This window comes from Notolepis coatsorum, assembly GCF_963971535.1.
Source record: "Notolepis coatsorum genome assembly, chromosome: 18".
NCBI classification, from domain to species: domain Eukaryota; kingdom Metazoa; phylum Chordata; class Actinopteri; order Aulopiformes; family Paralepididae; genus Notolepis; species Notolepis coatsorum.
In genome coordinates, this window is record NC_140182.1 from 96,431,108 (window position 1) to 96,454,117 (window position 23,010).

The 23,010-nt window shown below is 47.5% G+C and overlaps 1 protein-coding gene across 1 annotated transcript in view; it reads left to right on the forward strand.

The window, feature by feature from the left end:
- The first annotated feature begins 12,322 nt into the window (after positions 1–12,322).
- Positions 12,323–23,010, forward strand: part of LOC311245116 (tetraspanin-18B-like) — a 36,327-nt gene continuing 25,639 nt past the window's right edge. The window contains 1 exon segment of the mRNA XM_084334906.1: positions 12,323–12,400. Coding sequence (XP_084191032.1) covers positions 12,398–12,400 — 3 coding nt within the window. The 5' untranslated portion in view covers positions 12,323–12,397.

Genomic DNA, 23,010 nt, shown 5'->3' on the forward strand with positions numbered 1-23,010 from the left:
ATAAGGTGCTACTGAAATGTTTTGGTGAGTTCTTTGTTTTTTTGTGGAAGTAGCCCTTCTTAAAAATGCATGAACATTCACTGATAATTGGTCTGTAGTGGAGTCTACAAGGTCTACATTGCCGGACCATGTAGAATCCGGACCTTGTAGACTGACATAATTCTGTGCATAGTTTAGTCTACACAGGCCATATTTCAAATAATCAAAATCTTACTTCATTCATACATTCTTGATTTGGGGGATTGGTAGTTCCCATGAAATCTGAAGTTCAGCGATCCACCTTGAATTAAATCACACAGCCGAGTGAAACCTTGTTGGCTGCGTCACAGTCACGAAAGGGGCTACTTAATTCATTAATCCAATCCACTTTATTTATAGAGCACATTTAAAAACAACAAAGTTTACCAAAGTGAGACTTGCTTTAGCGCAGAGCTGTCCTCTCATTTTCATTATAGACAGACCAGCGCGGACCTTAAATGACATGCAATTGTAATTTCATTAGACACAGACTAGCGCGGACCTTTAATGACATGCAATTTAATTGACGCGAGCAATGGGCTAACGTTAGCTGCTAACTTATCCCATGACTAGGCTAAGCTGGAAACGCTCAAAGCGGACTCCACGACACTAGTTCCATTCGTGAGGAAAGGGGGTGGGTTATATTGACGACGCTTGACATAACATAACTTCATATTTATTGGTTATTCGTTTCTTTATATTGGGCAATGGGCATCCAGTTCCATCTCCGTGTGTTAAACTCTTCCTGTGTTGACATTCAAGTGTGACATCATCACCTACGGCAGTTTATATGCTCAAAACGCAAACCTAGAACAAAACCCGAGGGGGGGGGGGCTGGCTCTCTTGCGCGTTATCGCCCTCTCTCGCTCTCTCTCTCTCTCTCGCTCTCTCTCAAATTCAATGATTTAAAGTAGCCAAACGTTACAGTATAAATACTAACTGGATAGTTGACATTTAATTTCATTATCTGAAATATTCTAAAATGATTAAGTCTGCTATAAGCCATTATCCCTTTGTGTGTGATTATTATTTTCTCACAGTAGTGTGTATATATATATATACATATATATATATATATATATATGTGTGTATGTGTGTGTGTTTGGCTAAAGTGGATAGAAAACACAGTACTGTGTAAAAGTCTTAGGCACCCAAGAGTTTTTATATAAATTGTCTTAGATGTAAAAAAAAAAAAAAAAGAAAAAAAAATTGTATTAGTGTCAGTAGACTACTATTAGTACATTTTAATTTAATAATTTTTTAAAGCATCTTCATGTTTTAATAATGCAAACATATGTTGCAGGAACTTATTATAATCTTCATATTGGCGTGACTGTATGCATCAAAGGGTTAAATCAAGCATTTTTAAGTGCTTTAGAGGAAATGTCAAAATATCGCAATATATATCGTGATATGGCCAAAAAATATCACAATATCATTTAGAGGCCATATCGCCCAGCCCTACGCTGGGTGCTCGAAACACATATTCCACGCTGTTCTGAGGGACCACAAAGACTGCAATCGGCTCGGATTACATGCCTGACAAGTAAAATGTGGATTCCGGATTTTGCATTTCCATTGACTCCATTCCAAAGGGTGCATTACCATCCGGGAGACGATAGGGGGCGGTATTTTCCCTGTTTAAGCTCAGAGAGAGTCCCAGTGGTAACGTGAGGCTAGATTGATGAAAAATGAATGGAAATCGCTAATAAAAAAAATAAAGATTAATAACGAGATTTCTCGTCCTTGGCACTGAACGGTTGGCATGAAATAACGAGAATTCTCGTCCTTGGCACTCAAAGTGTTAATGGTAAGGCCCCTGCTTACCTAGCAGACCTCCTCACCCCCTATACCAACGTCAGGGCCCTCAGATCGGCTGACAAGGGTCTCTTAATTAAATCTGCCCCCTCCATCGAGTCTTTTAAATCTAAACTCAAAACCCACCTATACCGCCTGGCCTTCCCTGACTCACTTTGACTCTTGCCTTGCTTGTTGACGTGTTGTTTTGTTTCCTTGTCTATCCGTTGGTTGTTTTTTTCTGTTTATTCTATACTTTTCTTTGTTCTTAGCTATGTGAAGCACTTTGGTTGACAAGTGTCATGTCTAAATGTGCTATATAAATACATCTGATTGTGTGTGTGTGTGTGTGTGTGTGTGTGTGTGTGTGTGTGTGTGTGTGTGTGTGTGTGTGTGTGTGTGTGTGTGTGTGTGTGTGTGGTGTGTGTGTGTGTGTGTGTGTGTGTGTGTGTGTGTGTCGGGAACAAAATAAGTACCAGCCAACCGCCAATGGCTGGTAAAAAATCTGCCTGGCTGGTAGTTTTAAAAATCTACCAGCCGAATGGCTGGTAAGTCAAAAAGTTAAGTTTGTTCCCTGAGAGCAGAGCTACACAGCAGTGCGCCTATTTTGCGAGCCGTAAAATAAGTCTGTGGTTTTTTCTTCTTCTCACAACGGGTCAAATGCATCTAACATGCATTGCATCGTCGCCATTCCTTTATGCCCACATCGCCCGAAATGAACGTTATGTTAGCGTAAGCTAACAAGCTAATCCTGATCAGCGGCAGAGCCATAGAGAACAGCAGACAGTGTGGACTGGGGAAAGGGAAATGGGGGGGGGGCACTCTCCCTTTCTCTGTGTGTGTGCGTGCGTTTGGAAAGACGATGAAGTCACTAGTCAGGACTCAGGAGAGGAGTATATTGTAGTAAACTGAGGATTACTGAGGATGCACAGATAATGTTGATATTCAAATATAAAAAGGTTGAGAGGAGTGGAAGTTTGAAGACAGACTAGACTACAATATGATGCGGGGGTGGTGAGTTGAAACAGTGTGTGTCCCCGACCCCACTTCTATGTTTCAATAAATTATTTGCATTTAAAACTATTAACGCTGACTCATTCCTTCAGTCCACTCAAAATTATGCTAATATTCCTTATGTTGTTTATGATAAATTGAAAATAGCATATGAGAGTATTATATAGTAATAATAACACATGGCGATATACTAAAAAGCTATTTTAAATTTTTGGCTGGTAAAAAATCTGCCTGGCTGGTAGTTTTTAAAATCTACCAGCCAAATGGCTGGTAAGTCAAAAAGTTAATTTTGTTCCCTGTGTGTGTGTGTGTGTGTGTGTGTGTGTGTGTGTGTGTGTGTGTGTGTGTGTGTGTGTGTGTGTGTGTGTGTGTGTGTGTGTGTGTGTGTGTGTGTGTGTGTGTGTGTGTGTGTGTGTGTGTGTGTGTGTGTGTGTGTGTGTGTGTGTGTGTCAGAACCGGTTGCCTGGTATCACTGGAGCCAACAACACAGATAGGCTGACATGGGTGACAGTGTACCAGGGGGAGATTTGGGGCAGCGCTCTTTGGCACATGTGCAGCTTCACAAGGAGGTCCCGTGCAGCGTGGAGCCCCTCTGGGCTGAGGAAATGGTCCAGATGCAGGGCTCCTGGCTCGTAACCCAGTGGGACACCTGCCCTGTGCAGCTCCTGTACAACCCCCTGTGAAATCCACTCTCTGTAGGAGGAATCATGTCTTAAGAGTACCGCTGCAAACTGTTTGTATGACATATATGTGATTATATCATACAACTGGTGCCTCACGTTCACCCACTCACTCACATTATTCACCCACCGGTGGTCGGAGGCAAACCACGCAAGGTGTGGAGCAGTTAGGGTGTTGACTGAGTGTCTTGCCCAAAGGACACTTTGTCGCACTACTGGAAGGAGCCGGAGTTGAACCGTGAACCTTCCGATTACCGGACGACCGCACTACCTCCTGCGCCACTGTCGCCCCCCCCGTGTATATCATACGGTGTACACCGTTTGTTCACTGGTATGAGAATGAAAATCAGAGTAATTTGAATCGTTAAATACATCCAATCTGTCGTGGGTGCACAATGCATTGGTGCACGCACTCATTGCACACAATCGCAAATAAAACGTGTATTTACTTGGAAGAATATATCCACGGAGATGAAGAAAATATTTACACAAAAAAGATGTATCCGAAACAATCAGGTTTCCTGACCTTAACAGCATGTGGCCTATTTGTGTGAACCTTCCGTTCTTGCAGCGAACACCTACTTTGTACTTGTCAACGGAGCACAAACATCACTGAGCTCAAAGCAAACACTCTGTTGTGCTCGCTCTCTCTCTCTCTCTCTCTCTCTCTCTCTCTCTCTCTCTCTCTCTCTCTTTCACTTCCTCGTTGGTGAGGACACAGGGATCCGTAGTCTTTATCAAACCACTTGCTTGTGTTACCATCTTTTCCGTTGTATAAACAGAGCTCTGCCTTCACACAGCACACCCAGCTGAAAGCCATGATGTGGGAGCAGAGAGTAAGCTTGTGTGTAGGGTGCACTGCACACACAGCACCGGTATGCAGGGAAAACCATAGACGATGAGAACCAGACACACTCTGGGCCTCGCCGTTTGGGCTGGGCTGATGTAGGGGCTTTCAGGCAGCTATCGAGGTGTCCCTTGGGACGTTGTGGTGGTATTCCCGTTTTACAAGATGATTTGTATTTGTGTACTACTAATCCCGTCTGTATTAGTGTTGCTGTTATGTATTCTGTTTTTGTTTGTATGTTTTATCGTCTGGAGTGGCCTTCATGTAAGGTCCAGATTGATGACAGTCAAACACTGTTTTGGCGGAGTCTGCCGTGCAGATGCGTTTCAGAAAATGACTCTTGTTTATGAAACGGGGTCCAATCAAAAGGTTCCTCCTCTGGTTTTAATTATGAGAGTGAGTTGCATGTGGCCATTGAGCCAGCAGTGTGTCTCCACTTGTGCTGTGTCTTATGGTTTTGAGATGTTTACGACTGTGTTTGTCAGCGCAGCTAAACAACACCTCAAGAGCCTGAAACTGACAGTCAGGATTTCTGGGTCTGAGCAAGGCCTAATTAGGGCTGGGAGGTATGCTTTTCATGGATCCATGAAAAGGTATGTGTTTTTACAATACTGTCGTCCACAATACAAATATAGCCTATATATTATTTTATTTAATCCATCTATATACTGAAAATTACCATAATGCCTTTATACCATCAAAACATTACGATTGTTTTTCCAATATGACATTTTGGCCATATCATCCAGCCCTGATTAAAAGATCAAATGTTGCTTTTCTATTTCAAGGGCTTTGTGAATGATGACTGCTTTTGATAATTTGGTACCACAAAATCTGACTTAACAAAGCAACATACATAACACAAGCCACAGGTCTATGGTATTTTAGCAGGATTCAAATGAGGCCTTGCAATGGATACCAGATGTGTGCTTAACACGTGCTTAAGAGGCTGTTTTGACTTAAGGAATAACAGTGGCCACAGATTCCTCCGTTTACCATCGTGGTGGAAAACATAATGTAGGAAACACATGTTTTGGTATTTGCTCCAAGGACACTGGTCTTTCAGGTGTCATGACATTGTCTACTACTGCAAGGACACTGGTCTTTCAGGTATCGTGACATCATCTACTACTGCAAGGACACTGGTCTTTCAGGTATCGTGACATCATCTACTACTGCAAGGACACTGGTCTTTCAGGTATCGTGACATCATCTACTACTGCAAGGACACTGGTCTTTCAGGTGTCGTGACATCATCTACTACTGCAAGGACACTGGTCTTTCAGGTGTTGTGACATCATCTACTACTGCAAGGACACTGGTCTTTCAGGTGTTGTGACATCATCTACTACTGCAAGGACACTGGTCTTTCAGGTGTCATGACATCATCTACTACTGCAAGGACACTGGTCTTTCAGGTGTCGTGACATCATCTACTACTGCAAGGACACTGGTCTTTCAGGTGTTGTGGCATCGTCTACTACTGCAAGGACACTGGTCTTTCAGGTGTTGTGGCATCGTCTACTACTGCAAGGACACTGGTCTTTCAGGTATCGTGACATCATCTACTACTGCAAGGACACTGGTCTTTCAGGTATCGTGACATCATCTACTACTGCAAGGACACTGGTCTTTCAGGTATCGTGACATCATCTACTACTGCAAGGACACTGGTCTTTCAGGTGTGGTGACATTGTCTAGGCTACTACTGCAAGGGCAGACAGAACGCATATGCCCATAGTAAGTCATTGCACTTGTATTATGTTATTATGCAACACGTATTATAATTGGCATTCGTTGTTCTGTTTACTGTCTTGGACCCTGTTCATGATTTAACCAAGGTTTTGGAGAAACCTGGACTTATACTGACGAGTATATTTTAAAGTTATATTCTGTTGTAATAAGAGCAATAAGAAAAGGTCTGGGACCTTGAACACAAGCAACACAAGTGCAGCGCAAAATATTGTGGATGACTATACGCCACGATTAACAATATAATATACAAGAAATGCAACAACAAAGGTCACAAGGTGTTGATATTTGTATCATTATTACCTTTCTGCTGCAGTTACCTTTTTTTTTATCTACGTTTTCTCCCCATTTTTCTATTTTTCTCCCGTCCCCAATTTCGTATTGTCCAATTCTACCCTCCCCTGTCTCGAACACTGTTAGGCCATGCCTCCCACAAGCCGGCTGCAATGTGGACGAAGCCTTGCATCACGTGTCCCCTCCGGTACTCGAGGAGGCAGCCGTCGCATCTTTTCACCTGCCAGCGCGATCTCTCAGCGGCGGGGGTCTGCGTGGGAGGGACACGCCGCCCTCGTCGCTTCCTGATTCTACTGCTCAGGCGCACCAACCGACCTGTAGGAGTCACTGTCCACAGCGTCTGATCCCCACCCACCAGCTTCCCACCCCCTAATACTGCCAATTGTATTAGTATGAACGACAGGCCAAGCTGGTAGCAACGCAGAGAGCTGGGCTCGAACCCAGCATCTCCTGCGTTGGTGGCTAGCGCCTTGTCCACTGCGCCACCTAGCCGCCCCTTTCTGTTGCAATTCTTGTATGAACGGTGCTATAAAGTTTATTATTATTACTACTGAACGCCATGTTAGGGTTGTAACCAGTAAATCAGCTGATTAAAAACGAGTGATTACCTTTTAGCCAAACTAAATAATGTCATGCAGGCAATGAACATAATGTTTACTTAGAATGTATTGATTCGACTCCAGTTGAATACAAATAATTTTTTTCAACTGTTGCCTTAGTGCGTGCGTACGCGCTTGGTATTCCAACTGATGAAGAAAACACCCCCCTGGGGGACCATTCCTCCAACGCTGACAGCCGGGATCCTCATCTGTGAAAAGATTCCTCTACGGGTTCGAGCCTCTGTGAGCTGTAAGCGGCGTGATTCTGAGGCTTTATTGGGCTTTAGCCCTAACTGTGATGGAAATGGTTAACATGCGGCTGTTCAACATCAGCTTGCAGGGCTGCAGGGGGGAGGTGGGGGGGGGGGGGTTTAACAGCCCCAGCCCCCTCTGTGTGTCTATGCAGTAATGAACTCTTTACCTTGGGCTGGGGGGGGGGGGGGGCTGCTGTGCTGCCGGCATCCTTGCTGTGTTTTTGTAACACTTGCTGAAAAGCCTTGCTCTTAATTGCGTCCCGTGGGCTCACCCCAGCTCCCCCAGCTCTCAGTATTGACAGTCTTTCCTGTCCCTCATAGTGATGGCCCCCAACCACCCCCAACTCCCCCATCAAACCATACCCCCCTTCATCCCAGTCCGACAGGTCTTTCCTCTTTAATCGCTCGACTTCAAAGCGGTGTTGTGGTGCCTCCTCGGAGACAGAGGGGCTGCCCTCTGGGGCCTGGGAAGAGGACAGGGGAAAGGGAGATGTTAGTGAAAGACCAGCAGTGAAAGGGTTAAGAAAACAACCAAAACGTAGCTCTTAGTGGTTGTTTATCATCATAATCATCATCATCATCATCATGGTGTCACTATAGTGATGGGGGTGGGGAGTGTTTGAGATGCCTGTAGAGAGGCACGACAAACCTCATCATAAGGCTGGGTGGGTGATATATTGATATTTATTGTGTATTGTCTCGTGTTATCAGTGTTATTGTATCGTGTTGTGTTTTCGAGATGTTGTGACTCATGATATCAAACGCTGTCGTCCAAATCAACAATGAAAAAGCAAATGACTCATGTCTCAAAACATTTCTGAACATTTTGAGAGAATGTCAAATGACGATTGCGCTTTTACTTTGATATTACACTTATCATCGCCGTGTAGTGCAATATGATGAGAATCAGTTAGATTAACGTGATTATCCACACTTAAAACAGATATTGTGATAGATGTATCATTATCAGAAATAGTTCTATCTAAGCGGCTGGGTGGCGTAGCGGAGATTGCGCTCGTCACCAATGCAAGAGACTCCGGTATCGAATCCCAGTCTCAGCATTGCCTTCGACTTGGGCCGGCCGCGTGTATGCCTTCTACGACGGAACTGTGTTTCCGCGTTCGAGTTTTGCGCTCTGATTGACCAGGTCATGTGACATGTGCGCCAATCGTGGGACAGCAAGTTCTGCGCCTATTTCCGGGTCTAACAGCCTGCAAACTACCTGGCGTTCTATCGCCATGCTCTAAGACAAACTCTAACCTTAACCAACTTCGAACGAGCGCCTAAGCCTAACCAGTGTAGAAACTTGCGGTCCCACGATTGGGCGTACATGTCACATGACCAGAAATTACCTGGCCAATCAGAGACGCGGAAACGCAGTTCTGTTGTAGAAGGCATTCAGGCGGGCCGGCCGTCGTACTGGCTCATTTGGCAGAGTCAGCAGGTGGAAGTCGATGGGTGGGGATTGGACGTTGTGGACAGCGACTCCTACAGGTCGGTTGGGGGATGCCTGCACAGCAGAGACAGGAAGTATCGGGGGCAGCGTGAGCCTCCCACGCGTTACTCCTCGCCACTGAGAGTCTGGTGAAAAGTGCAACAGGCTGCCTCCTCGTGTACCGGAGGGGACACGTGATGCAAGGCTTCTATCCTGACCAGTGGGGGGCATAGTCTAGCAACGTTCAAGACAGGGGAGGGGAGAATTGGCAATACAAAATTGGGATGGGAGAAAAATAGAAAATGAGGAGAAAAAGTGGATAAAAAAAAAAAAAAAATCTTATCTTATTTTGTACCATATGGTCCAACCAGAGGAACTTCTTGCCAGGAGAGAAAGAGAGAGAGAGGGCTGGGCAACATTTTCCCTTCTCCACTTAACAAAAAGGTGGGCGCCATGTCGGCTCCAATCAGCATCAAAATAGCACCCTCTAAACACGCAAGCTTACACGGTTTCCATCTCGCCCCGAAAAACCATTAACACAGAGAAAAAAGCCACAGGACTGCTTAATGAGTTCAATTTGAATCCTTTAGCTGGAGTAATAGCATTCTCCAAACGACTGAATAAATTCCATCCCAGCCCAGCCCATAGCCCCCGACAGCACCTTCTAGGAGAGGAGTGGAGAAGACACTGGTTTAGCCGCGGCCAGGGGGGAGCAGAGTGAGTGATTAGTCGCACGATGCCCTCTGATCAGAGTGGGGATTGTTTCTCCATCTCAGCAGTTTATCCCCGTCTCTGGTGGTTGACTCAATGCGGTTTGATCGATAAATCTGGATGGGCCGAGGCGATAAGTCTGACTCGGCGATGCCCTCATTAAAACGGACATCCATCCAGGAGATATATAGCTACACGTGTTTGGCCCCTCCGTCATGTCTGCTGTATTAGAGCATGATGTACTTGGTATGTGTCAGAAGATGGCTGCAGGTCACTGGGGAGAGGTTACTGATGTCCAGAGCCACAGACTACTGTATTTATCAAGTGTCCTCATAAAAGCTTGAAATCAAGACCGTTGGCTGACTAAAAGGTCTCTGTGGGTCGTTTGCTCTACATTCAGGGGGTAAAGCTTATGTAGTTTGTCTTACCGGTATGTCCACATCAGTGAGGAATGGAGGTCAAGCCCTGCTGTGTTGGGACGACAACAACAGCGCAAAGAGCTGTCACTTCCTCTCTCGTTCCCCTGTCCACTTCCTGTGCCCGGAGGAAGTGTCCCTAATCAAAGTCCCTGCTGTTCTCTGACCTATGACCCTGTGGCCGAGGTCACCAGCACTGACCTACAAGGTGGGGTTCCATGTAAAGGTGAGGAGAGAAACACAAAGGGAGAGACTCTGCTGACACCACACACAGTTCCTTCATGGCTCCCGACTTCCTCTACTATGTTCTACTCTTAGTGTAAACATCCTGATACTTCACTGTTATTTCTATCAACTTTCCTTGTGCATTTGCTGAATCTTACTCACAATCACAAAATGACATAGCTGTTAATTGCATTTTATTCTGTTGCCAATGTGAATCATATCGGGTTGATAATACCTATACGTTGCTGATGCAACAGTACAGCCAGAGCCTGAAATATCAACAGATATTGAGACTAATCAATTAGCTTGCAGCCTTGACGCCTGAATCGCACATTCACGCTGCAGCTGAGCTTAAATGTCAACGATTGGCTGGTAAATGGGATTTATCTGCAGAGGGAACCATTGATTGGCTGGTAAATGGGATTTATCTGCAGAGGGAACCATTGAGTGGATGTAGATGAGGCTCATTGTCCCGCATCTTTCCTCTCTTTGTCAGACCCTCAGTGGCCTGGCCTTTCCTTGTCTCCCGTGAGGGTCTCTCCTATTGTTGTGCTTTCTCAGTCTTTCGGGTTGCTGATCTCCCCTCTCACCCCCCATAACCGATACCATGAGCGCTCTGTGATCTTATTGGTGCTCCACTTTCCCCTGAGCTGGTTTCCATGGAAACCAAAAAATAATGCAGACCCTCATGACGGCAGCTAATAGCGTTCTAAACAGGGTGTTCGCGAGAGACTGCTCTGCAACAGGCTCCAGGATCAAATTCTGACCACTGTGCTCCTGTATTACTGGATTATAGCCATGATGATGACAGCTATGAATGCGTCTACTGTTATAATAGACTATTGTATTTTGCTGGAGGGGAGAAAGATACAGAATATGCAATAAACAATCTCCCTCCAAGATGAAAACGATTAGTATAACAATAACTATTGTGGTGAATTGCTAGAGGTTATAACAGCTCAACTATATGGGGTATTAAATAAAATATTGTCCGCTCAAAGAGGCTCTACACATCCTTTGTCTCCATGGGAAATGTGTGAGGTGCTATCGATTCTCTAGTACAATGTACTTTGTAGTGTCTGGAACCCTCGGCTCGGCGATAAGAGAGTGTATCGTTCCAGTGCATCTCCGGCTTCTCTCCGATGCGTTCGTCTCCCCACTCAGTCCTTTGATTGTGTTTGGTAGATGTAATCGCGGCAGCACTGTATTGTAATGGGGGATGGTGCCGCCGCCGCCGCCCCACACTGTCAGCTGAGCTCTGTGTCTCGTGAGTCTAACGTCTGCCGGCAATCTGGTGTGGGGCCTGCTAGATGATGTGGCTGGTTCCATCAAGCAGAATACTCCTGAGACGTTCTCTCCATCTCCGACCCGTCCCAGAATGAGAACGCACCGCCTGTAATTCCACCATCTTATGTGGCAAGAAGCCGGCGCGCATGCTGCACACAGGCCTCTGCAGGGACAGCTCCGTTATTTTGGTGCTACGGTTGTCAGTGCCAACACTTTGAAAACAACCTCCTCCCAAGTATCGCCAAGTCGGGAAGCCGTGGTGGCGGCGCCGAATGTTTTCCACCGGCCGAAGCTGGAATGCCAGCAGTTTAATTGGCCATCATTTGCCACATCGTTATTTTCAGCCGGGGGAGACACTTGTGGTCGAAGCAGCTCAGAACAGGAGAAAGTTAAAGGCGTTTAGGCTTGTTAGCCACACTCCACCAGGAGATCTCCGTTGACAGTTAAAGCCAGGCAACATGTAATTAGTAAGGTATGCTATTTTTGATGAATAATGCATGGGATCAGATGCTAATCAAGGTTTGCGTCAGAAGCTGTCCAAGGAGAGAGTGGTGAGTGAGCCTGGGCTCCTGTAATAAAGGGTAATTAACCAAGTGGGATAGTGCACAGATCCCAATACCTTATGGAATGCATTAAAATGGCTGGTAATATTAAAGGCAGTATACTTTTTATTCTGTCCCTGTTCATTCTGCCCTCCAGCTGAGCAGTGAAATATTCACGTGGGTAAAACGCTGTTGTAGTCTCTTAGATTGGCTCACTGCTACGAGCGAGTGCTTCATAAATAATGAAATGCAAACTCAGGTCATTTAAATGTCCTAGAATCGTATCTCTCGCTGTGTTCCCCAAACCCTACTCCTTCTATGCTGAGCTTACGAATTAGATAAGACTGCTGCTTCTCCATCTATATGGCTTCGTGTCGGTGCCTCAATGTTTGTTCATCTCATTATTAGCTCAGCTCCTGACCTCCTGACTTTCTTTGCTCTTCTCCCCAACAGCTCATGAAAACAAGCGAGGCGTGGAAACCAAGAAAACTTCACCTGAACAAAGAAGAGGCAACAGCAGATACACATGGTATTATTTTCCTCTATTCTAGTCAGGAAGCTGTCACACAGCCTCTCGGCGTAACTTCAACATTGTATCTTTAATAAGGCATCCCTCTAAAAGAGACATTACATTTTTCATCTATAAAACTGTCCACTGTTCGGTGTTACTCTGCTAAATGCATCTCTGCCGTTCGTTCTCCCCGCTTCCCTCCCAGCCCCGCGAATGAGTCATCTCTCCAGCAGACCCTTGTTAAACCCGGGATAGAAACAGCAGAGAGTGCGTGTTGACAGGCTTGTTCTAGCAAGGCACACCGACTGCAAAAGCACGGAAGCCATTGTTAAGACAGTCAACAGGCCGAGGCCGCTGTGTGAAGTTGGTCTGAAGTTGGTCCTCGTCCACACAGACGCTGTGTGAAGTTGGTCCTCGTCCACACAGACGCTGTGTGAAGTTGGTCCTCGTCCACGCAGACGCTGTGTGAAGTTGGTCCTCGTCCACGCAGACGCTGTGTGAAGTTGGTCCTCGTCCACACAGACGCTGTGTGAAGTTGGTCCTCGTCCACGCAGACGCTGTGTGAAGTTGGTCCTCGTCCACGCAGACGCTGTGTGAAGTTGGTCCTCGTCCACACAGACGCTGTGTGAAGTTGGTCCTCGTCCACGCAGACGCTGTGTGAAGTTGGTCCTCATCCACGCAGACGCTGTGTGAAGTTGGTCCTCGTCCACGCAGACGCTGTGTGAAGTTGGTCCTCGTCCACACAGACGCTGTGTGAAGTTGGTCCTCGTCCACGCAGACGCTGTGTGAAGTTGGTCCTCGTCCACGCAGACGCTGTGTGAAGTTGGTCCTCGTACACACAGACGCTGTGTGAAGTTGGTCCTCGTACACACAGACGCTGTGTGAAGTTGGTCTGAAGTTGGTCCTCGTCCACGCAGACGCTGTGTGAAGTTGGTCCTCGTACACACAGACGCTGTGTGAAGTTGGTCTGAAGTTGGTCCTCGTCCACGCAGACGCTGTGTGAAGTTGGTCCTCGTCCACACAGACGCTGTGTGAAGTTGGTCCTTGTACACACAGACGGCCCAAAGGGCTTTTGTCCCTCGCCGTCACCGGCAGGCCAGTGCCGTTCTTTGTGTGCCTCTCTGATCTGCATTGGCATTTGTAGCATTAGTATTCACCGCACGCAGGGGCGGCAAACTTGCATAGATTGAAAGGTTAAAGGGGCCTTGAGACCCAAGACACCTCGTCTGTAGCCAGTCGAAGGATATAGCCATGAAAACAAGCAACAAGACAAACTAACGTGTGATGGATATGGTAGGAACCCTGCACCCCCCCCCCCACGCAACTATTGGCCAGTGAGTCAGTGATACATTTTTATTGCAATGCCGATTTGAGCCAAGTGATGTATCCAAGTGCTTTTGCCGAGCCAGAATAACCTTTGTATGTAATTGTGTCAATGTTTCAAGCTTAAGTCCCTGTATCACATGAATACATTAATAACACGCAAGGCACTTCCGGACACCCATTGCAACTGTTGATCAAGAAGGATAAAAGAATAATGCATGTTGTGCCCTCCAATAACGCAAAGGAACGAACACACTTTTGATTATTCCCATGAATTTTATATTTGCTGCGGGACGCCTCCGGTATCCGCGGATATCCTTTTCATCCGAGGCTCTCGCGCAAACATAAACATACACGCACATTATCCTCAAGGCTTTGTTTTGATCTCTGCATTGCATTGCAGCGGAGCCTGTAACACAAATTAGGCCTCGCTGTTGCTGCTGTTGTTGTTGTTGTTGTTGTTGTTGTTGTTGTTGTTGTTGTTGTTTTTGCTATGTTTCTTTTCTTATCATTGAGCTTCAAATGTGCATGTTCAAAAAGCAGACTCTTGAAGAGAACCTTCTGGTAAACAGGTTTGGGGGAATTCGTCACCACCGCGACAAGGCTTTCTTCCAACGAGCATATGGCCGTGGTAACAGGGTGTGAGCGATCACTCATTAGACAAATGGTTGGCCAAGCTGTCCCGCTGCCCTGAAGTGCAAGAGGCTCTGTTCCCTTTTGTTTGCTCAAACAGGAACTAGTGCTAAGTGGGGACGCAAAACACCACTGGAGCAGACAAAGGCCACTCTCACCCCATATCCGGGTTGCCTTGGAGACCGACGTCCTCCCTCACCAAACACATGTGGACCTAATGTCTTGGAAGGTCTCCAGCATATGTTGAAAAGCCCCAAGAGTATTTATCAAAACGGCACGTTTTGCACCTAAGAAAGTAATAACTGACATTAATCAGTTCTCTGTCAAGACATTGTTAGATAGATAGAGGGTGGGAAAGCCGGTGGGTGGGGATTGGACGTTGTGGACAGCGACTCCTACAGGTCGGTTGGGTGACGCCTGTACAGCAGAAACAGGAAGTATCGGGGGCAGCGTGAGCCTCCCACGCGTTACTCCTCGCCACTGAGAGTTCGAGCTGTCTGGTGAAAAGATGCGACAGGCTGCCTCCTCGTGTACAGGAGGGGACACGTGATGCAAGGCTTCTATCCTCACTACAGCCGACCAGTGGGAGGCATAGTCTAGCTACTTTCAAGACAGGGGAGGGAAGAATTGGCATTACGAAATTGGGATGGGAGAAAAATAAGGAGAAAAAGTGGATAAAAAAAAGAAAGACATTGCTAGATAGATAGATAGATAGATAGATAGATAGATAGATAGATAGATAGATAGATAGATAGATAGATAGATAGATAGATAGATAGATAGATAGATAGATAGATAGATAGATAGATAGATAGATAGATAGATAGATAGATAGATAGATAGATAGATAGATAGATGTATATAGATTGTGTATTCCTGTGTTCCTGACTGTTTACTCTGCTAACTGTCCCCTTTGTGTTGGGTCCCCTGAGGCAGAGAGCGTTGCCTTTCCTCTAAATGGGGACTCTTCTCTTCCATAGTTTACTTCCGCCGAGACCATCTGCGAGGTGACCTCTGTTTATATGGTGTCCCCGACAAAGACAATAGCCTGACATAATCTCAAATTGTACAACGTCCTAAAGAGAAGATCCTAGTAACTTCTCAACCGCTTCTCGTCCAAAGGTGAAGCGCTGGCCCAAAACAACAGTGTGTTGTGGAATATTTCAAATGAGCCAAACTGAAGCTGTAGAAATTCAGAATGAGTCAATTGTATAAAAAAAATAGAAGATAGTTTATTAATCTGTTTCCATGGCCATAGAAAGAAAATTATCAGTTTATCGTCAGAGACACACAAGCGTCTGACCAGAAAGTGACAAAGAGGTCTGATCAGACTTACATTAAATACATAATCTATGACGTACATAAGGTACCCAGAGGTAAACAAAAAATGTCATAGTGGGGCTCTAGGGGCTTTGTTATGTCTCACATTAGAACTGGAGAGGAAAAGAACCTTGGACCTCTCATGTCTCCTGGCCCTTTGGCTGTATTTAAGAGACACTGTTAAGAAACACTAGTAGCTAGTTATCCATATTAAACTAGTCAAGGCTATCAGAGATCGAATATGTATTTTAACACAGATCTATAGACAAGACATGATAATATTTTACCATCACAAGTGTTTTTAATGGCATTGTGGAAAAGCGGTTCCCGGTCTGTTGTACAACAATCTGTTGTAAATTGATTACCAGCCCCGTGGCTCAGGCATACCAAGAGCATTACGGGTGAAATAGCTTTAAGTGGCATCACATAATCTCCCCCATTGTCATCGTAATTATTATTAAATGTTTAGACTTGAATTGAGTTATAGCTCTTTTTTTGTGGAAAGCCTCGCCGGACGTACATCATCCTCTGAATCTCCCCGCGGGGAAGACAGCCTTGTTTGGGAGTTTCCTAACAGGCGGCTTTGAGGGAAGTGTTTATGTGTTCATTGTTCTCTGCTACTGCACGCCCCTGCCTCCTCCACGACGCCCTGGAATCCAGAGGACTAAAGAGCCGGGACTTCAAGGGATCAATGCAGCATCGACCGTCTGCTCGGCCCCCATATCGATCCGGCCCCATGCAGCTAGTTTGTATCTTCACTTCAGCCACATAGAGGTGCCGACACAATTAAGTGAGAATCTCTGCCCTGGAGCTTCTCATGTATGAGAATGTGGAGGATCACACACTTGTGCTGGATACGGTCCAAGACCCCCCCTCTATCACATGTCCTTTAGTTGATCCAGCCAAGAGGCTGGAGGGAGATAGCAGGGACTTTCAGTGTCGTTCCCCATGTCCAATCTCTCTTATCTAAGGGGTTGGGGGAATTCATTTCACCATACCAGGGTGAGCGTCTGATAGTATTGAAGGAATTTCTGGATGGGTTCCCAGCTGGCATAGTATTAATGCTGCCTGCAGTGCTGTTGACAGCACATGGTCGGTCTCTATCTGACTGTGTGGTTGTCCTGACTGGGAGCCTTCTCCGGTTAATCAGCCTATTGTTTAGGAGTGTGTCAGCTGCCTGGTCAGAGGACTTCTGCCCTGGGGGGGATTCACACGGTCTCGTTGCTTTAACGAGTCAACAGAGCACCACCCGGAGGCCTTGATCAGAGTGTTTAGATTCACCGCACGTTCTTGGACCAAACGGACCAAGATGATATATGGCTTTGCGTGGCAGAGCGAAGTCATCGGAGACTATCCACATTTTCCTAGTGAGCTAGCGGGGGCTGAACGGAGCAGAGTGCATCACGCTCACCAATATATACTGAGTGAACTAATTAAAGTACCTTGCCTCGGGGGCAACAGGAGTATGTTCCTTCCCACCTGGGCTTCCAACCAGCACTTGGGAATTGGCGGCCAGCCAGCCAATTGCTCTAACTGCCTCACCAAAATTGAGTTCCTGAGCTCCATTCTCCGTGTGAGTTCCATACTTGGAGCTACGACAACACCTGCTGTGTGCCGAGTGGCCTTTCGGCTACGTTGGTCCACTTTTCTCTCCGTGCTCGCTGCCTGTTGTCGTCTGGGAAGCTGCGTGCCCTCTGAAGGGGTACACAGAGTGCTGTGGCTGCTTAGCATTCAGCACACTTGAAGGTTCCTCAGTGTGACAGCGCAGCCCAGGGCTCATTCCCTCCTAATTGGAGGTTCATTAAGGGACATGCCGCGCCTCTGGGGAGCCCTGCTCGCTGCCAGAGGAGCCTGCTTTTTATTCATATTTTGGGGTGTTTACTCGCCGAGACTCATTTAGGTAGTCAGTGAGAAATATGAAAATGGGTTTTTAATTGAGACAAAGGGCGATGCTGCATGCGCTTGGTCCCTCTGTGTTGTTGTCAGACGGTATTAGCAGAGTCCAGGGGGGGGGGGTGACGGTGTAGAATCTCAGCCCGCAGCACGCACACCACACTGGTCCATATGCACACCTGCTGCGCGACAGTAGAGCCAGGGCACGATTAGCGCCCTCCCTCGGGGTCAATTACAGGTGATCATTTAGAGGGTCGTTGACATTTAAAGGGGTCAAGTTCTCAGCAGTGTCTGAGTATTAATGATTATTTAGTATGCAGCCTCATGCTTGGGATGAGCTGGGCTGGGGAGTGGAGGGGGGTGTGTGTGTGTGTGTGTGTGTGTGTGTGTGTGCGTGTGCGTGTGCGCAGGGTTTGATTGATTGAATTGATTGAAAACTTTATTAACAGATTGCAGAATGGGTACAATACAGTACAGCTCAATACACACAATTGTTAAGGGGATGCAGACCAGAGAAAGACTTTCGTCTTGTTTACATCAGGGTCCCCCATTTTCAATTCATCAGGACATATATGACATGTCCTGAACCGAAACTAAAGCCCGCCGCCCGCCAGGGGCGGTCTGTTTTTACCTTTGGCGCATGACACTTAGAGGGCTGCCCGCCGTGTGGCGTGTAGACGTGTAGTTCATAAGCAGGCCCCTAAAAATATTTGTATGCGAACGGTAAAAATCAATTACGCGCACGCTGTGCGAATACAGATTATAGCCTCTCTCGTCTTTTTTTTCCTCCGCTGCGAGATCGTTAAAAAACTACAAGTCCCACATTGCACTCAAGCCAACGGTCCAATCACAGTAGAGTGAAGTGACTGGTTTCATGGGAAATAAAGCAAATGACCAATCGGAAGCTCTCATTTTTCTTGTTTACTTCCTGAAACTCCGCGATCAGGGCTCTCGTTTTCCGAGACACCAACTTATTATAGTCTCTCTTACCAATAGCAATAGATTTTAGAACACCTAGATTTATCGATAGCAATAGTAATATAACGTTAATGCAACAAAACGAATGCCTTGCTTTGTTAATCATAACGTTGATGCAGTAGCGTATGTCGGTGTGTTGGCTGTAACGGACATGACAATAACATAACGTGTACACATTAAAATTAATCTATTCTAACATTTTCAAATCGATGCAGTTGAATTTCCCCTTAGGATCGATGCATTGTTACACCCCTACACCAAAGTCACTGGCCCACTGTGTATCTGTGTGTATAATAACTTGGCTAGCGTTATCAACAGCAGAGGTGGGCAATGGGTCCAGCTGCAGCACCGGAGTGCAAGCGATGTGATGTAATTGGCAGACTCGACTGTCAATCAATGGTCTACCTGACACGCAAACTCAAACAATGTTTCTGTACTGGAGGTGTGATTGATTGATTGATTGAAAACTTTATTAACAGATTGCAGAATGGGTACAATACAGTACAGCTCAATACACACAATTGTTAAGGGGATGCAGACCAGAGAAAGACTTTCGTCTTGTTTACATCAGGGTCCCCCATTTCAATTAATCAGGAAAGTGTACAGTAGGAAAGTGTACAGTATTTCAATAGGCAACCCTGAAAGGATTATTTTTCTAGAAGAGCAACACAGCCAAAACAGACAGTGGAGCTGTTTGCAGATAGCAAGCATTTTGACTTATTGCGTGGTGGCGATGTCTCGCAGATAATACAACTACAAGTATGATTATATAATATATTTTTTATTTAAAAAAAAATTGTATATATAAAATATATATTGGCAGGTAAAAAATATGCTTGGCGGGTAGACTCTTCCCATCTACCCGCCACTGGCCGGTGAGTCAAAAAGTTAATTTCGCTCCCTGCGTGTGCGTGTGCGTGTGTGTGTGTGTGTGTGTATGTGGTAGTGCGGTTGGGGGTGGTGGTGGGGTGGTTGTTGTTGTTGGTAGTGGTGTTGGTCATGGTGGGGGTAGTGGTGGTGGGGTTGGTGATGGTGGTGTTTGCGGTGGGGTGGTGGTGGTGGTGGTGGGGTTGGTGATGGTGGTGTTTGCGGTGGGGTGGTGGTGGTGGTGGTGGGGTTGGTGATGGTGGTGTTTGCGGTGGGGTGGTCGTGGTGGTGGTGGGATTGATGGTGGGAGTGGGGTGGACGCGGGGGACTAGTGGTGGTGGGGATGGTGGTGGGGGGGGGGGGGGTGATGGTGGGAGTGGGGTGGACGCGGGGGACTAGTGGTGGTGGGGATGGTGGTGGGGGGGGGGGGGTAATGGTGGTGATGGTGGAGGGAGGGGGGTGATGGTGGGAGTGGGGTGGACGCGGGGGACTAGTGGTGGTGGGGAAGGTGGTGGGGGGGGGGGGGTAATGGTGGTGATGGTGGAGGGAGGGGGGTGATGGTGGGAGTGGGGTGGACGCGGGGGACTAGTGGTGGTGGGGAAGGTGGTGGGGGGGGGGGGGTAATGGTGGTGATGGTGGAGGGAGGGGGGTGATGGTGGGAGTGGGGTGGACGCGGGGGACTAGTGGTGGTGGGGATGGTGGTGGGGGGGGGGGGGGGTAATGGTGGTGATGGTGGAGGGAGGGGGGGTGATGGTGGGAGTGGGGTGGACGCGGGGGACTAGTGGTGGTGGGGATGGTGGTGGGGGGGGGGGGGGGTAATGGTGGTGATGGTGGAGGGGGGGGGGGGGGGGTGATGGTGGACACATTGTCCTGCTGATACATGTGTCCTGGGTGGTGGCAGGCGGAGGGGGTGGAAATGGACTCGCTTCATTAATCGTGCTGAAAGTGTCAACTTCAAGGAGAGCCACCCAAGGATGTTCTATTTATACAGAGAGCACTCTCAGGGTGGACCTAGGTCTCCCTTATCTCTTAATTACAGCAAGTTGACACGGCCATCATGGTCAGCAGCATGGCAGATTGTGTTGGATGCTCGAGCCCAACACAATCTCTCTCTCTCTCTCTCTCTCTCTCTCTCTCTCTCTCTCTCTCTCTCTCTCTCTCTCTCTCTCTCTCTCTCTCTCTCTCTCTCTCTCTCTCTCCCCCCTCTCTCTCTCTCTCTCTCTCTCTCTCTCTCTCTCTCCCTCTCTCTCCTCTCTCTCTCTCTCTCTCTCTCTTCTCTCTCTCTCCCTCTGAGAGTTGGAGGAGGGCTTGTTTTGCGGCAGCGTGTCTCCGTGTTCCTCATCGTCATACAAAGAGGAATGTAGGTCATACGGGACTGGCCTCATTACAGCACACTCTGCTTTCCATCTCTGCTGCAATGCTGATTTAGGATCAGTTCCGATTACTCCACTATCAAACCCAACCACGTGGGGACTCAACAGACCAAACTGGTCCTGGACCACGAGCCACACACAGTATAACACGTCTTTCAGCTGGATCGTAGTGCCACGTGGCATCTCATGATGTCGGTAACGAGAGCGGGGCTGCGGAGGCAGACGGAGCTGACATTTACTCACGGAGTCACGGGTACCTCCGGCCACAGACCGCTTAGGCAGAGCAGAGTAACCGCTTATAGGGTCGGACTGAGAACACATTAGTCCATATTCCACACTCTTACACCCACATTATCTTCATGCAGTGTTACAGTCCTGACTGCTTACCTGTACGGGTATCGGAGGCTCATGATAGGCGGTCGTGGGCGAGGAGGCTGGAGGCTGCAGACACTGACACACTAAACCACATTATACCAGCCTGTCTTTTAACCCCTTCCTAGCGCCGGGAAGCAGCATACATCTCAGATGGATCTGTTCTCGCTCAAGTAGTAATTTGTCTCCACTGCCGTGCCGTGGATGTTAGTGTAAGGGTGGAGCTCTGGGGGTGCGAACCCTCTTTCTCATGTCTACACACAGTGTCCACCGCGTAATGTTCAGAGTCGCCTGATCTCTGAGGCCTGGCTGTGATCGATGAGGATCTGCAGTCCCATGAGAGTCCTGGGAAAAGAACCGTTTGTTTACTCTGCACTTTCTCCAGGGTCGTGTGGCAGGTTGATTTATATGGCGCTGGTGTGTGTGTGTGTGTGTGTGTGTGTGTGTGTGTGTGTGTGTGTGTGTGTGTGTGTGTGTGTGTGTGTGTGTGTGTGTGTGTGTGTGTGTGTGTGTGTGTGTGTGTGTGTGTGTGACGTGTGTGTGTGTGTGTGTGTGTGTGTGTGTGCGTGCGTGTGTGTGTGTGTGTGTGTGTGTGTGTGTGTGTGTGTGTGTGTGTGTGTGTGTGTGTGTGTGTGTGTGTGTGTGTGTGTGTGACGTGTGTGTGTGTGTGTGTGTGTGTGCGTGTGTGTGACGTGTGTGTGTGTGTGTGTGTGTGTGTGTGTGTGTGTGTGTGTGTGTGTGTGTGTGTGTGACGTGTGTGTGTGTGTGTGTGTGTGTGCGTGCACGGCGCCCTTGCAGCCCACTCCATTTTTAAACACGACGTAATGCATTTTTTAATACACGAAGAGAAAATTGGCTCTAGATCTGACAGTGGTTTGACCATGAGGGGAGAGACAGGGGACGGGCGGACGGGGTCTGGGAGAGATATCAGACATTTTGGTTGGAGCCTCAGAGAGAAGCTCTGAGAGTCTTTCCAGCCAACTCCCCCCCCCCCCCCCACCCCTCTATCCCTCACGCCAGCAGTAAAGGGGTTTGCTCTCATTGCGGGGGCCCTGGATTGAACAGAGAGAACAGGAGGGATGAGAGAGAGAGCGAGGCCCCTCTGACACTTTCTCTGTGAGGCGGTAATGTATGCAAATCTCAATTAAGACCTCCTGTGCCCTCGTTAGGCCCTTCAGCGGGGCTTAGGGAAGGGGGGGGGGGGATAAAAACTCTGGCAACGAGGCCACTGGTTACTCTCCAAACACGGCCAGGAGGAATGATCAATACCTAAGCATATCATTATGATTTAGAGGAGGCATTTAACCGCAGCTCTAAATCAATTTCCTCGGGTCTTGGGAGGAGTGGAAAGGACAATAACCATCAGCACTCAAGCTGGTGAAGAGAGGACGCGCTTTTACATCGCGTTCACACCCGTCACGCGGCAGACAAAGACCGTCTTCGCAGCCCGTAGCAGAGGATCAGAACACCACCAGGTACCTGAAAGGGTGAATATTTAGAGGTGAAGGTTAAATAAACCCCCGCCTGCGTGCTCTGCCTCGCCTGTAGAAGAGACGGACACACAGATATCAAACGCCTGGGCGCTCTGCCTCATCTGTAGAAAAGACGGACACACAGATATCAAAATCGAGGTTGATCATAGTCCAGGCTTCGCCGCTGCCTGGGGGAGGCTGAGCGATCACCCTAGAGGGCCTAGAGGAATCATTTCACAGCACATCAGGCGGGTGAAAGGCCACCTAGAGATTATGAGATTATGTCTGACGGACACGCTGTAAAGCCCCGAAAAGGAAGATGGGGCAAAAGGAAGCGATTTTTTTCTCTCTCTCTCTCTTCTAAGTTTGGCCTTGGGGAGCTGTCGGTCAGCGAAAA